This window comes from Phymastichus coffea, unplaced genomic scaffold (assembly GCF_024137745.1).
Source record: "Phymastichus coffea isolate CEN01 unplaced genomic scaffold, Cenicafe_Pcof_1.1 PCOF00032, whole genome shotgun sequence".
NCBI classification, from domain to species: domain Eukaryota; kingdom Metazoa; phylum Arthropoda; class Insecta; order Hymenoptera; family Eulophidae; genus Phymastichus; species Phymastichus coffea.
This window is the reverse complement of record NW_026706843.1, coordinates 2,774,716-2,791,212: the sequence shown is the minus strand read 5'-3', so window position 1 is coordinate 2,791,212 and position 16,497 is coordinate 2,774,716. Positions and strand designations below refer to the sequence as shown.

Sequence of the window (16,497 nt, the reverse complement as noted above, 5' to 3'; positions counted from 1 at the left end):
CAATTATAAAAAATACTCAATAGATCAAAAGTTATTAACTATCAAAGTTAATGAAAAACGGTAAATTTTAGCCATTCAAAAATTTATAACTTTTGAAATATGCATTTTATGAAAAAATTGCAAGGGATATTTTTGTCTTAAAATAGGCCATATTTTTCTTTCCTGTAGATATCACCCGTATGTCTACCACGAAGTAAAAATTTTTTTTTCCGATCAGTAGAACTATGATTATATATAATATGTTAATTTTTACTTTTTACATGTATAAAAAGAAAAATTATTATTTCAATTCCACTATATAAAACGTATTTAAACAATCAGAGTTTATACATTCAGTTGATCTTTAACTAATGTGGCCATTTATTAATAGCGACCTAAAAATTACCTATCAATTTTAACTAGAATTTCCATTTTTACGATTATTATGAATTTTATAGCCCACAAATAGTTGCTGTAATTCGCCATGGATACAATAGTAATACGATGAAAGTTGATATTTATGGATGTTCCTAAAATAAATTAATTTTAATTAATACAATTCATTCATCACCTCGTAGTTAGCTAATAAAAATATTTCGGCCACTAATTAAGAGTATAAGGTACCATTTTTGTAGGATTACAAAAGCTTTGTTTCAATATATCAATTCTCGAGTTTTTTGCAATTTTTACAATAACTAATTAACGAAAATAATCACGTCATGGATAGAATTATAGCTTTCTTAATTTTCTACAACTTTTATTTTAAAGATTTTCATGTAAAATGCATACTAACTTAGAGCCCTCACAAATAATAAGTGATGGTCTTTCTTGAGTCACATTTTATATAGAGCTTTTTTTTACATTGCCCTGAAGAAGCCTATGTAGGTTTCATCCATTATGTAATTTTTGTACGAAAATTTTTCTATTGATTGACCTATTTTAGTATGATTATAATCATACTAAAATAATTATTTTACTTTCTTTCATGGCTAGTTACAATATTAATTCAATACTTATGTTTTGTTTTGATTTAAAATATAGATTTGTAAAGCTTTCAAAAAGAAACCAGACAAAAGATTTCTACAAAAAGTAAGATATCTTTGGTACAAGGAAAATTCGGAATTGGTTGCTTCGGTAAAAGTACTTATGTATGAAAGAGAAAAATAATATTAGTAATGGTATTGTTAATATTAATGATAAAAATAAGACTGAAAATTATAACAATTCAGACGCAAAAGTAAGAGGTGACCATAAAAAAGAGTTTGACGAATCTGTCAGCGTGATAGGCAATGAACAACATAATAATTGTATAAATAGTTTTGAGAATACAATTGAAAATGTTGTAAATAAAATAGACGAACATAAAAAATTATATGTAAAGGTAACAGTTGAAAATAATGGAAGTAAAATTCATGAATTTAATAAATCAGATGCGAACGTTGATTATCACGATAAGTTTAACGCGAATGTCGATACGACAGATAATAATAAAAAAAACAATAGGTCATATAATTCGTGTGAAAATGAACCAACATCGTATCGTGAGGATAATTTGCAACAGCGACTTACTGAAAAGATTGTCATAGAAAACCCAAAAGCAGTCGATGATGAAACCGCCGTTGAATGTGAACAAGAAATAACAAAATCTCTTGTTAAAGACTTTGACAATAGTATTAGTTTGAATTTATCAGACGATAAAATTGAATTTGACGGTAAAAGTTATTATAAACAAATGGATATAATTGGGGATGGAAACTGTTTATTTAGGTGTTTTTCTTTTATTTTATATGGAGACCAAACTGAACATAAGACAATAAGACAACGTCTGATTAACTACACAACGGAAAACTGGAAAAGTGAATTATCGTCAGTGATGTTTTCTAATCCTAGCGTTGAAAAATATCGAGACCCCATACACTACAAAAACCTTATAGGAAAGTTAGGAGAGTATGGAAATTTATATGAAGTAGGAGTTTTTGTTAAATTGTATAGCGTAAATATTAAAGTATTTATTAACACGTTGACGGACAATTGCGGCTATAGCCGTCAAAGCGAAGTTCACAATGTGGCATGACTGCTATAGCCGTCCAAAACGAAACAGTCGTTTTTAGACACTACGGCTATAGCAGCACAAATGTGCACTTACTGGCGTATACGTAGAAGCATAGTGTCGTGTTTTTTTGAAGTTCATATTTCACCTGTTATACGAGTTGCAGATTCAGTATGCACGTGGTTGTGAAGGGAGTAATTTTAGAATTTTAGTAATTTTCGAACTTCGCTTGTTCCTACTGTCCGTCAACGTGTTAAAAGAGAAGGCGAAATTCAAATGTCAAAAGTAGATGAATATGATAGTAATCCAGATGATCAATCTTGTTTTTATATTCTACTACTTGGAAGTTTTGTCGAAGGTCATTGGGTTGTATTAGAAAAAATACTGAAAGACACAATCATTATTACAGAAAATATAAACGATTCAAAAGAAATTGGTACAAACGGAAAATACCGAATAGAAAAACAGAATCAGAAACATCCTTGTTATGCAACCAATAACGATATGAAAGAAGTAGATGATCCATATTCCTTCGTATATAACAATGACAAGACTAATACTGTAAGTGTTCTTAAATACCCTGTTGTTAATATGCAGACAAGACAATCATACAAGAAAATAGAACCAAGATCATATAAAAAGTTCTTTTGTGCACCAGAGAGTGTAAGTGACAACGATTCTGTTTCGCCTGAAGTCAATGAACATATAAGCGATAACGAAGAATCTGAAGAGATGAGTGATGATATTAATAAGAAAAATAGGAAGAAATCAAAGTCTAAAGAAAAGAAAAAGAAATCCAAATATAATCACCAAATTGGTTTAGTTTATTTGTCAGTGACTGAATTTAAAGATAATTTAGGATCTTTTAATAATAATAAAATAAGAAGAGTCTTAGAAAATTATCTGTATCTTCATTTCAATTGTACTTGCCTTTTGAGTTTTCATGGAGGGGTTAAATATAATCTAAGAGATATAGTGGCATATGCTGAATGTATACATCCTAATCACAAAGTAAGTTTTAAATTCAAGATTCATCACTTGTACGATTCGTTAACTTATCTGCAAGTATTGTCAACAGACGAGATAAAAGTCGTTCACGAAAATTCTCCGATGGAAATTCGCTATAGAGTCTTGAAAAATGAAGAACGTGTAACATAGGCAAAACAAGCCAGAAGCAAAGGCGTTCAAAATTTTTTGAATGAAGTGATAGTGAAATCTGATCCAGGTCTCGTAAGCGATGGTCATATGCAAAATATAAGAAGAGCCTCAACAGTTTATAAAGCTGTATCAGAATTAAAAACTAGTAAGCGTTGTAAATTAGAATCTATGGACTTATCCGATCTTTTCCAATTATGGGTGGAACATCAAAACCAGAAAGATCCTTTTTTGAGGAGAGTAGAACTTCCGCTAACTGCTATCATGCATGCAGAACAAGAATTATATATATTATCAGTACAAAGAAATGCAGTTCTTCACATAGATGCAACGGGTTCAATAGCACGTCAGCCGCAAAATCTCCGTTGTAACAGGATCTACTATTATACTATATTATTCAAGCACAAAACTGAAATAGTCAAAATAACGCATATGATCACTTCCGAACATGGTGTTTCATCTGTTAGTAAATGGCTTAAAGAATACAAATATTTTGTCATGGAAAAAGTAAAAAGATGGCCAGTTTTAAAATGTATAGTTACTGATTGGTCATGGGTATTCATACATTCAATACTGCTGGAATGGAATAATATTGTATTATCAAATTATATTGACATCTTATATGCCTTTTGTACAAAAGATATTTTACCACCTAAAGGTTTTATAATTGTTAAAATATGCTGTGGTCATTTTACACACGCGGTATCACGATCATTGAAAAAAAATTTTTCTGAATTTGTGCATAATCAAATCTCTAATAGAAATGAAAAAAAAAATGTACACAGTTTCTTACTTGACTGTTTTGGTTTGTTAATCTTGTGCAGAAACCTTATTGAAATAGATGAGTTATTTGAGCATATTTGTAATGTGTTATTAAGTATGGAACAAGAAAATGAAATTGATAGTATTAGAGCATTAGAATCATTGTTGAAGAAGAAAGTTAATGTCTTACCGAAACACGACAACATCGACACTGATGAAAGTAACCATGACACGGCTGACAAAATAGATGATTTCGAGATAATTGCTAGTGACGATTTATCTAACTGCGCCATGTATAAAAAATCCCCATTTTATCAGCGTTATCATCATATATATATGTCAGTTTATGGACGGAAAATGAAATGCAAGGAAGAAATCCCAAAGATCGTTTCGAATAAATACTTTGCTCCAGAATTTCTTCAGTACGCTATCAGACAATGGATTCCTTACATAGTTATGTGGAGCGGATTAGATTTGGATTTAGTGGATAAAAATATATCAAGAATAAGTAATGCGTATATTGAAAGTTCTATGAAAGTTATGAAAAACAAAGTTTTATATGGAAACACAAAATCATGTATTGGTGACGTAGTACGCGCACTTGACAATGATAGACAAGAAACAGCAGCTTTAGTGGCAATAGATGCACTTGTAAAAGGAACTAAATTATCTTACAAAAAGGCCAAATATCCAGAAACTGTTGCTAATCCAGATCTAAAAGAAACATGGGACAAGAAATCGTCAGCAGATGTAAAAGTAAGAAGTAAAACGAAAGATAAAAAGAGCCATTTTAAGGCATCAACAATTTCTACTGAAGCAAAGAAATTACATAAAGTAGTAGTATCTAAAGAATCAACAGATGAATTAGAAAAAAAAAACAGTTGAAAAAAACTCATCGACAAATATTAAAAACTTATAACAATCTGAAAGAAAGTTCGGAGAATCGACAAAAACCGAAAGAAAATGATTGTACTGTAGCTTCTATCGGGGTAACCAAGAAAATAATGGATGCAGATATAAGAAAAGACAGTGTGGCTAATAAAATGAAATTTGAAGATAATCAACCAAATGAAAAAGCATATATTGCTGATAGCAACAACGAATTAACATCGCAAGAAAGTATAAGAGAGTATGATGATGTACAAGAAATTGATGTTAATCGTGATATTGATCGTGGCCAAAAACTAGAAATGGAAGTCTATGTAGAAAAAGAAAATACAGAATGCATGAGAGGAGATGAAAACGATAATAACAGATTTCCAAAAATGTTTGCAAATAAAGTTATACAAGATTTCAATTACTACTTCAACTCTCGTTCTTGTAATATAGCTGTAAGTAAATACAGAAGCGACAATTTAGTTATAATAAATACATATGAACTAAGAGCTAAAGAATTTAATACACTAAGAAAGAAAATATGGATCAATGGAACAGTTATCGATTCCTACATAGCTACATGCATAGATGAATGGAAAGATGTAACATATATATCTACAGACAATACATCGATAATACTGGGAGAATACAGCGGAAGAAGAACATGTACAGATAGACGAATGTGTCGAATTAAATTTCCTATAAAAAATTTATTGTTGATGCCTTATTTACTCAATAGTCACTGGCAATTGTTCGTTGCAAATATAAACGAAGAAACAGCTTGTGTCTTGGATCCATATGGACAAGGTAATGATGAAGTGAGAGCAATAAAAGCATTTGAACATTTTATTCAAAATTCGAACTCATCATTCACCCAGTTATAAAAGATAAAATGGAAAAAATTGAACATTGACAATCGTCCATATCAAGATTGCAATGACGGTCACAGCTGTGGATCATATGTGATATATTACCTCGAATGTTTGGGTTATAAGACAGATTTTCAAAGAATATTTAATCCTGACGAATTTAGATTAAAGGTCGTAAACAGACTTCTGTTATCGTCTGAAAGTATGGAGAACATCTGTATGTATTGCTTTGCATGTATTAGATCTGACTCACAATCAGTAAAATGCAGAAGCTGTAACCGCACATGTGAAAAACGATGCATACGAAATTCGGATGTTACTACTGATGAAGAAGAGAATGCTTCAGCTATGAAGCAGTTAAAAAAAATAAAAACTAAAAGAAAAGTAGAACAATACGAATCATTTATATGTCGACTATGCAAAAAATATTTCAAAAATATTTAAGATTTAAAAACACAATTCATGATTATAAAACTTAAGGTCACCTCATTATACTATGCGCTGAAGTCGTTAAGATGTAGAAGCATCATTATATAGAAGAAAACTTCTTTTTAATGCAATAGAGATTAAAAATCTTATACATTGAAATATATCGAAACTGCAGAGTTCAAATATTCAGAATACTGCATTTTATAAAAAATATCTGTATTATATAACATATAAAGAAATTCAAAAAAGAAATAATAAAATACTTGGTGGTTTGTATAATAAAATGCTACACAGGTGAGTTATATAATACGTAAAAAAACTGTAACATGAATAATCAGTCCGAAGACTGAAATATATTAATCAAAGTATTACGCCTAAGCGTAAATTTAGTAATCAGTATCAATACTGAGGTATATCAACAGCTTCTAATGCAGCCATAATATTATAGTAATTATTAAATATTATTATGATGGTCTCAAGCCCAAAGTAATGCAGAGAGGAAGCTGATGGATATGGAAAACCCCTATATAAATGTATATATTTATTAATCACATAACACATAGAAATGATATATTTATATTGAATGTCAACAATTTTAAAAATAACATACTTTTTACTTTATACATACTATGGAATTTCACTCGCGCGGCTATGTTCAAATGGACGTAGGGGTGGCTAGGGGTAGTTCCGCAAGCGCGCATTGCATCTACTGATTGCCAGTGACACAATACGCAACGAGAAAAATCAATTGTAAAAATAAAAGTGTTTAATAACAAATTATGCAAGTATAACTGGAAATTACGCTCGCGCGGCTATGTTCAAATGAACGTAGGGGTGGCTGGGGATGATTCCGCAAGCGCGCATTGCATCCACTGATTGCCAGTGACACAATACGCAACGAGAAAAATCAATTGTAAAAATAAAAGTGTTTAATAACAAATTATGCACGTACAACTGAAAATTTCACTCGCGCGGCTATGTTCAAATGGACGTAGGGGTGGCTAGGGGTAGTTCCGCAAGCGCGCATTGCATCCACTGATTGCCAGTAACACAATACGCAACGAGAAAAATCAATTGTAAAAATAAAGGTGTTTAATAACAAATTATGCACGTATAACTGGAAATTTCGCTCGCGCGGCTATGTTCAAATGGACGTAGGGGTGGCTGGGGGTAGTTCCGCACGCTCGTCTTTTTTATACTTATACTATAGGATATAATAATTAATGCCAATCATGTTTTTGAGTATAATATTCGTGTAAAAAGAAATTGTGGGCGAAATACTCAATTTTTCGCCTGAGAGGCTACTTTACCTCATAGGGGTGACTGAGGGTAGTTTCCGAACACTCAAACTATTTGTAGTTTTTCGCAACACTATAATAGATGACGTACCTAATCGCTTGCTCATTAATATTTGTGTAATGACTTGCTGTATAGGTAGGTATGGGAGACACAGTGGCATAATAATTAAGGGTAGTTTTAAAGGGTTGTAATTAAGTTTGGACAATTTTTCTAGTTAATATATCGTTATTGTACCATATTGATTCAATAAATATCGAGTTGAACGCTGATTTCGAAATTTAAAATTTTCGTTCAACTCGAACGTTCGGAACTTCATACTCATAAATTGCTGATGATATTGGCATCTCATTTGGTTCGTGCCAATCAATTTTGACGAGCGTTTTAGACATGAGACGTGTGTCAGCGAAGTTTGTTCCGAAATTGCTCAATTTCGACCAAAAGAAACGTCGCATGAGCATCGCCCAAGAGCTACTGAATGACGTCAACGATGATCCAGATTTACTCAACAGGGTTATAACAGGTGACGAAACATGGGTATACGGTTATGACGTCGAGACTAAGACTCAATCGTCCCAGTGGAGGCATTCTGGATCACCAAGACCAAAAAAAGCACGCCAAGTTCGATCAAATGTAAAGGTTTTGCTTACAGTTTTCTTTGACTGCAGGGGCGTGGTGCATCATGAGTTCTTGCCACAGGGTAGAACAGTAAATAAGGAATATTACATTCAAGTTATGCGCAATTTGCGCGAAGCAATCTGCCAAAAACGTTCGAATTTGTGGAAAAATAAAAATTGGCTTTTGCACCATGATAACGCCCCTGCTCACACATCGTTGCTTGTGCGCGAATTTTTGGCTAAAACCAACACATTAACGATGCCACAGGCACCGTATTCCCCAGATCTAGCCCCCTGTGACTTCTTCTTGTTCCCAAAACTGAAGAGGCCCATGAAAGGACGGCGTTTTGCCACGATTGAGGAGATAAAGACGGCATCGAAGGATGAACTAAACAAGATCACAAAAAATGATTATTTGAAATGCTTTGAGGATTGGAAAAAAGTGTTGGCACAAGTGCATTATATCCGAGGGGGATTACTTTGAAGGAGATAAAATAAAAAGTGATGAATAAATAAATATTTTTTGAAAAAAATAAAAATTCACCTTACTTTTTGATCACACCTCGTATGTGCGAGAGAGAGACGGAATGCGAGGGACAAAGGATACATAATGAACCGGCGAAAACAATGACCAGAGCTTAGTCAGTTAGGAGCGAGCGCTCAACTAAGAAGCCTGCATTTTTCCTACTGAAGTTAAATCTAAAATTTAAGATAAGAGTTTGAGAATATAAGAGTTCGAGTTATAATTAAGTATTAGAAGTGTCGAGTACATTCGTTTTAATAATTTTGTGTAAACGAAAATCATAGGAATTATCATTTTATTGTGTGTTGCCACATTATTGGATAAAAAAATATATTGGACCAGTTAATCTGACCAGATTCAAAAAAGGAGTGATTGCCCACATAACGAAGCAAACAATATTTCGGACCAATTTATATTTACAATATTAATACGAAGCAAGCAACACTTCTTATATAAACCAAAAAAAGGACCAAAACAACAGAGTGAGTACTTCCACGCTCTATTCTCGATAAAGCAAAATCTCTTCCTTGTTTTCTCTCTCTTTATTTCGATAACTACTTACTATATTCAAGGTTCCCCTTTCGGTGAATCCATTTGTTTGCGTACCGGGTCCGAGTGTGTAACGACGACCGACCGGGTATTTTAGAATATTTATTTAATAAATCGTGAATTAGATAGTAACGCGATAGAGGTATCGCTACTAGACATGTTATCTTATGTATCTAAATATATATAAATCTATCTTATGTACCCGTGTATTTTCATTTTAATAATTCAGCGAGCCCCCCCCCCCCCCCCATTACTCTTGCTTATCCCTCGCGTGGACGAATTTCGGACATTGTCGGCAAAAACGCGATCTATTCGCTGAGACGATCGGGGTACCGTACCGAAGGTTCAATTCGCCCGAGTCAGGACCAGTCGGAGCTAAAACGGTCTAACACGTGGCCGTTTTAAAAAAACATCAAAACTGTCACGTAACATTTTAATTATAGTGTTATTGAAGAGTTTGAAACTGAACTAGAGAAGAAAGTAGGAAAAATATGCAGAGCTCTACCAGCATTTCACACATTCACGAGTTGCGATTTTAACCCCTCACTTTATAAAAAAGGAAAAATAAGACCGTTCAAAGTATTGAGTAAATTAAAACAATTTGTGGAAGCATTTATATCATTAAGCAGTACATCATGTGATGATAAACATATATTTTTAATCGAGCAAAATTAAGTAAGCCATTTATGCGGAATCGAAAATACGAATATTTCTTGACCGCTGCAAGATTTATAATATTTATTAAAACTTATAAAATGAGAAACGCTGTTTAGTCATTTAATAAGAAATTGCTTAGAAATGGAATACTTCGAATTTGCATCCGTGTGAAACAAAATTACACCAGTTATTTTTTAAGAGGTGTAACGTCGGGCCTTAATTTTAGCTATATACAATAAGTTTTTCTTTTAATTTATAATTCTTTCCCTAATTTCGGGGACAATTTAGAAAGTAGTGCGAAAATAGGATAGGAAAAGATCTTTCGGCATCGGAGAAAGAGAAAGTCCCATAATGCAAAGGCCGAACAGAGGGCTCGCGATACGGGGCGCTCTTCCCTATGTCGCGCCCATGCCGGGTTTACACAAGATGGTCATAAAGATATTTTTTGATTATACGTCGGAGGGCTACGGAATTTTACCTACATTCTGCTTCACAAAACTCGGCCTTTTAAAGACTCAAAACAAAATTAACATGAGAAAGAAATTTATTGCAAAATCTAATGATATCAAAAAGAACAATACGCGAAAATATAGACAAAAATTTTAGCCTCTGAAAATTCCTCACGTATTATTCCTTTAGAAAGATAGTTTTAGCGCAATTTATGAAAATACTTACGAATTTTAAAAAGTTTTTTTATCGAATAAGATGATTAGAGCTACACGTAAAAAGAATATTCTTGCCGCAAAAGATAGCCATAAATGCGAGCATTGTGCGATGTTGAGTTGTGATTGAATATTCAATAATTTATATTGATTTTATTGAATAAATTAGCATAAATGAATACATCGAATTAATATGACAATAGATTATTATAAGGGAGTTTTTAAAGTTTATTGTGCGAAACTTGCCCTGAAGGAAAAATTCAAAACGTGATTATCAATAATAAATTAATTAAACACTGTATCATGCTAGATATTAAGATAAATTGAATAAATATCAACAGCTATGTAAATGGTCTTAACACAAACTATAATATTAATGTACACAATTAATGCACGACATTGACGATAAAAAATTGTTAATTAAAACTACAATAATGAAATAAGAAGACAAAAAAACATAGATTTTGAAATTGATTTAAAGATATCAATTAAAAATAACAAAAGAAATTTGTCATTTACGAGGGTGGTCCGATAAGTACTTAGCCTCACCGTCCGATGGCGCCACTCTCGTAAAAGAAATATTCTATCACGTAGTACAACCTTCTCGATGGTTACTGTCAAGATTTCAGCCGGATCGGAGTTGTAGTTTATTTTTGAGAGCGTATGAAAGCAAGTGTGTCCGTTGGTTTTTGAAAAATGGAAAAAGAGCAGTATCGGTCAGTGATTCGATTCTTGTTTTTGGCAGGGAAATCGCGCAGCGAAATCAAAAAGCGCTTGGATGCTGTGTACGGTGACTCTTCTCCTTCGATGGCGACCGTCAAAAATTGGTTTAACGAGTTTCAACGTGCTCGCACGTCGATTTCTGAAGAGCCACGTCCAGGTGCTCCGAAAACGGCTACCACGGATGATAACGTGACAAAAATTCACGATCTCGTATTGGCAGATCGACGATTGAAGGTGCGCGAGATAGCTAAGATCGTAGGCATCTCAAAAGACCGCGTGGGTCATGTCCTGCATGAAATTTTGGGCATGAGAAAGCTGTCGGCGCGATGGGTGCCGCGTTTGCTCACTCCTGACAACAAGCGCAACCGTGAGACAACTTCAGAGCAATGTCTGACGCTGTTTAAGCGCAATCCGGAGTTTCTGCGTCGTTTCGTGACAGTCGACGAAACATGGATCCACTAGTGTACACCAGATACCAAGGAACAGTCGAAACAGTGGACTTTACCCGGCGAAAGTACTCCGAAGAAGGCGAAGACTGCCCCATCGGCCGGAAAAGTGATGACCACCGTTTTCTGGGATTCACAAGGTGTGATCTACATCGACTACCTGGAGAGGGGCAAAACGGTCACAGGGCTGTACTATGCCGAATTATTGGGCGGATCCGACGTCGAATTGCAGAAAAAACGGCCCCATTTCGCGAAGAAAAAAGTACCCTTCCATCATGATAACGCAACGGCTCACACCTCCGCCGTCGCCATGGCCAAATTGGTCGAATTAGGCTACGAACTGCTGCCCCATCCACCGTATTCTCCAGATTTAGCCCCGTGCAACTTCTTTTTGTTTCCAAACTTGAAAAAGTCACTCGCCAGGCAGAAATTTAAGTCGAATGAGGAGGTAATCACTGCCACGGAAGCCTACTTTTCAGACCTCGAGGAAACGTATTTTTCAGACGGGTTAAAGAAGTTGGAGCATCGGTGGGCCAAATGTATCGAACTAAAAGGAGACTATGTTGAAAAATAAAACGCCACTTTTCCAAAATTTTCGTTTTTCTTTTGTAGGCTAAGTACTTATCGGATCACCCTCGTATGTGTGAGCGATCTCGATTGATATGTATGGATATGTGTAGCGTTCATGTTCATAGGTAAAGACTTATAATAATGTTAGATAGACTTGATTAAATGACTAATTATCGAATCTGATTCTGTTAACTGCACTATCAATAAGTTATATTTATTGGAATAATTCAATAAGGATCTCCATCCCATACGTATGAAATCTTATACGATTTATTATTTAATAATTCAAGAGCTAAAGCGCATTTTATGGAAAAGAAATTGAAATTTGCAAGCATGGCGTGGATAAATAATCTTTTCTTATTAATTATTCTCGCTTTTATCTTCTCTAACTTTGCAAGTTATTTACTTATGCTTAGAAATTACAATAAAAATCATTTTCAGGACTATAGTTTATCAGCCTTGATAGCAACAGAATTAAAACATCGAGCACGGCCGTGAAAGCGAAATTAACACACCTCGATATGTATAACATTTTTTTGCTACTTAGCCTAGCTTATACATCTTCTGAAACTTACCAAATAACTTATTTATAATGTAAATATTATAATAATAAATCTGTTAGAACTATATGTTATGTGTTTTTCATCGGTATTCAATTGTTTACCACGGTTGCTTCTGAGAGTACTCACGCCTTCACCTAGCCTTATGGCTATTTTTTTATAATGACACACAGAAAGTCTATTTTTAACCAATTTCTAAAACTATAATCGATAAGTTTTTTCTTCATAAAACTACACGTTTGACCGCCCGCCTATGCTCACCGCCCCTACTGCGCCTAATTTCTGATGACTGACACTCTCAAATTATTCATTGGGTGGTAATGTAAAAACAGCTGCAAATGCTATGAAATTAATGTTATCTTTAAGTGACGGACAATTTATGGTTGCTATTGTCTGTCTTACAGAAGTATGACTTGTACACTACCATTCACTTGTTTTTTACAAACAGTTTAAATTGATTTGAAAAGCGTTTGAAAACTGTTCCATGAAATTTTTGCACTTTAGCAGAAGAAGCGTGACAACGTTAATCAAGTTTTCGCAAAAGTATTTATAGAGGTTGAAATAATTGCTGATATTAGAGACGGATAAAGGTACCTCGAACATGTAGTAGGCAAATTAATCGTACGAATTATTCAATAAATGATCCAAAAACTTACTGTAAATAATCAGTATTTATATGTCTTCTTCTTGATAATTTACTGCAAGATTATCGTTTACACTTCTTAGAGGAAACTTTAGCTATATATATTTTACCATTCAGTTCGTTAATTCGAGTACATGGAATAATCCGAAACTATTAAACAGAGAAATTCTAAAACATGCAGATAAATAATATGTATTTTGATAAATCAATAAATATAGTAAAATAACTTTTGAATTAGATTTATGATTGATTAAATAACAAGTAAGACAGTATGATAAATCGATAGATGATACTCAATTGTTTGAGATATTAGATAAATCAAGACACTCAACGTTAAATACGTTGTTCAGAATTTTCATTACCAACGCTGCCAGTACAGAGAGAAGCTTCTCAATATTAAAATACATAAAGACGTGATTAAGAGCTGGCATGTCAGACGAAGCTGACGGATTTAGCATAGACGCCAATAAACTATGAAATTAAGATGGACATAAAACGAATGATCGACCAATATGTACATTAAGCAAGCATCGAGTTGAATTTATTTTGTAAATAAATTACGTGACGTCATGTTTATATGTTTATAATTAATAACAAAATTAAGAATCATTATGCATGCTTTTTTTGTCAAATTTACTTTTTTCGTCTTTTAAGGTACTGTTCCAGCGACCACTTCCCGATGACATATGTGTCTGAATCCACCCCGACCTTTTTCATCCCTTATTTATTATTTTAATACTATAAGCATTTTGACACATTAGTAAATTATGCAATTTACAAAAAATTATAAAGATAATTGACTTTAGTCAAATTATGAGTGACATTTAAATTTCATTTATTAACAAATAACAATAATCATAATCATTTCAAGATGTAGATCATTTTTCAATATATCCCATAAATATATATCTAATTTCAATAGATATTCTATGATTGATAAAATATACTGAATGTCAATCAATATTAATATGATTGATAGTATAAAGATATATCCATATAAATCAATAACTAACCTTCCTTTTCCTTCGTAATTTTTTTTTCTTATCTTCTTTTGTAAACTTTCTATATTCAGGTATTTCGCCTTTTTCAATAAGATTTATAATAATTGCATACAATCTAGGTTCATCACTGTAGCAAGTGAAAGGAACAGTTTGAAATATATAATCCATATCACCCTTACCTTAAATAATTAAAAGCAAAAATAGATATGTATCTACGTATGTATATATAGTATAAAACATAATTATGCAAAATTTGAATAATTTACTTCTCAAATAAGCTGTTTTTAAATCATTAAGTTCAGTTGACGATCCTTTGTAATTATTTTCATAAGTTTTAATATCTTCGATTGTAATTTTTTTGAAAAGTTTAGACCAATAATCAAACCAATTGTTTAGAATAACTTCCTTGTCATCATATTGACCAGTCTCATCATATATTTTCCGTTTTTCATTGTCACTCAAAATAGAATGGACTATACTAAGTATTTTAAACTTTTCTGTAGCTACATTTTTTAAATTATCTTCAACACGATCTGGGTGCATAAGCAATGATAAACGATAATAAGCTTTCTTAACTGTAAAAATTATAAAAATTACAAATTGAGGTCATCATTTTCAAAAATATAATTTACAGAATTATTAAAAAAATTATTATTAAAGGAATATTTGGTGTTCATTTATTTAAAAATATTTATCTTGATATAAATATAAACATATATCATTTTTAAATTTTTAAGTTTTTCTGTAAATTATTAATTATTGCTTTCTTTCTTTCTATTCACTACTAACGATATTACCAACATTCTATATTTGAGATAAAATTTTTTTACAATATTCTACTATAAAATATCCAGTTGATTCAAATTCATTTGCTTTAATCAATTTTAGTACACAATTCAAACAAATGGAAAAATAGTGCAAAGTCCACAATAAGTCTAAATCGTTCATACAGAGTTGATAGTTTAAGTAAGAATAGAATTTTTTGAAATATCGTAACGATTCAAATGTTAGAGATACTCACTTTGCGTCTTGTCTGCATTTCTTGGGATTTCCAGAACATCATAGAAATTGCAAGATCCAAAATAACGCTCGCATAAATTAAAAACATTATTGTCAGCCATATTTACATATGTAAAATATGATGAAATCCAATACTATTGAATAATAACAATAGGTCACAAAATTTTATTCAATGAATTCTGTAAAGACGAGCATTAACAAACAGATTATACATTAAAACATATAAGTATTATTTAAAAAAAAAATTCTATATTAGTGTGATAGAGACCGATTATTTTGATCAATTTATATACATACATAATTAACATTCGTTGTTAATTTAATTATATTGTATTTTGAAAACAAAGTTACGAGGTACGTAACTTACGGGTTAAGGACAGGATACCGATTTAATTCGGTGTTGGGCGATTCTGTCAAAAAGCTTCCAGCAGTTGACTTCAGACCTCACAATTTTCATACAGCGGGTAAATTGTGAGGTCTGAAGTCAACTGTTGGAAGTTTCTTGACAGAATCGCTTAACCCTGATTCAATTTTAATCCTTCTTTAGGCCCTCGCCACATATACGCATACGCGCGCGTACGAGGGCGTACAAACGCGTACAAATCGCTAAAAATTTTGATAATACCAACAACAGAAAGTTACTACTTTTCCACGCATGCCCCAAACGAACACACTTACTCCCAGAACAAAAGGTCTTAAAAGTTAGCACCCAATAATTGAAATATTGAATAAATCTATAAACTAATTACACCATTCGATTGGGCGGCTTTTAATTATTCACATGTCATTTGAGCGTCGATTATGCTCATTTTCTTTATTATGTGAAAAACAGGTAAAATTAATTATGGGTGCTTGCACTAGCACCAAAATTTGATTCTTTAAATATAGTGGTTTATATCGTGGAAATAATTTTTTACAATATACCAATCGTTAGTGCGTCTCATAGATTATTGGCACCCAACATAAAATTATTAAAAAGTTTATCATTTAATTAATTAAAATAAAATAATATTCTTGCGTACTTAAAAAAGTTATTATGATATTGTTTTGCGCATGCGCCTCGAATGGAACATTGTTACTCAGTCGGAGACTCAATGTCATCTAGTAAAC

General features: G+C 32.5%; 1 protein-coding gene across 3 annotated transcripts in view; it reads right to left on the bottom strand.

Moving 5' to 3' along the window:
* The window catches only part of LOC131663270 (dnaJ homolog subfamily C member 9-like), a 72,438-nt gene extending 56,545 nt beyond the window's left edge, over positions 1 to 15,893 (bottom strand). The window contains exons 1-4 of one of the 3 annotated variants that reach the window (XM_058933585.1): positions 15,755 to 15,893; positions 15,389 to 15,566; positions 14,634 to 14,942; positions 14,380 to 14,546 (exon numbers count right to left, since the gene is read on the bottom strand). In XM_058933585.1, coding sequence (XP_058789568.1) covers positions 14,380 to 14,546; positions 14,634 to 14,942; positions 15,389 to 15,488 — 576 coding nt within the window. In that variant the 5' untranslated portion in view covers positions 15,489 to 15,566; positions 15,755 to 15,893. Of the gene's footprint in view, positions 1 to 14,379; positions 14,547 to 14,633; positions 14,943 to 15,388; positions 15,567 to 15,655 lie in introns of all 3 variants that reach the window. The other 2 variants (XM_058933584.1, XM_058933583.1) reach the window with 2 other exon arrangements.
* Positions 15,894 to 16,497: the final 604 nt, after the last annotated feature.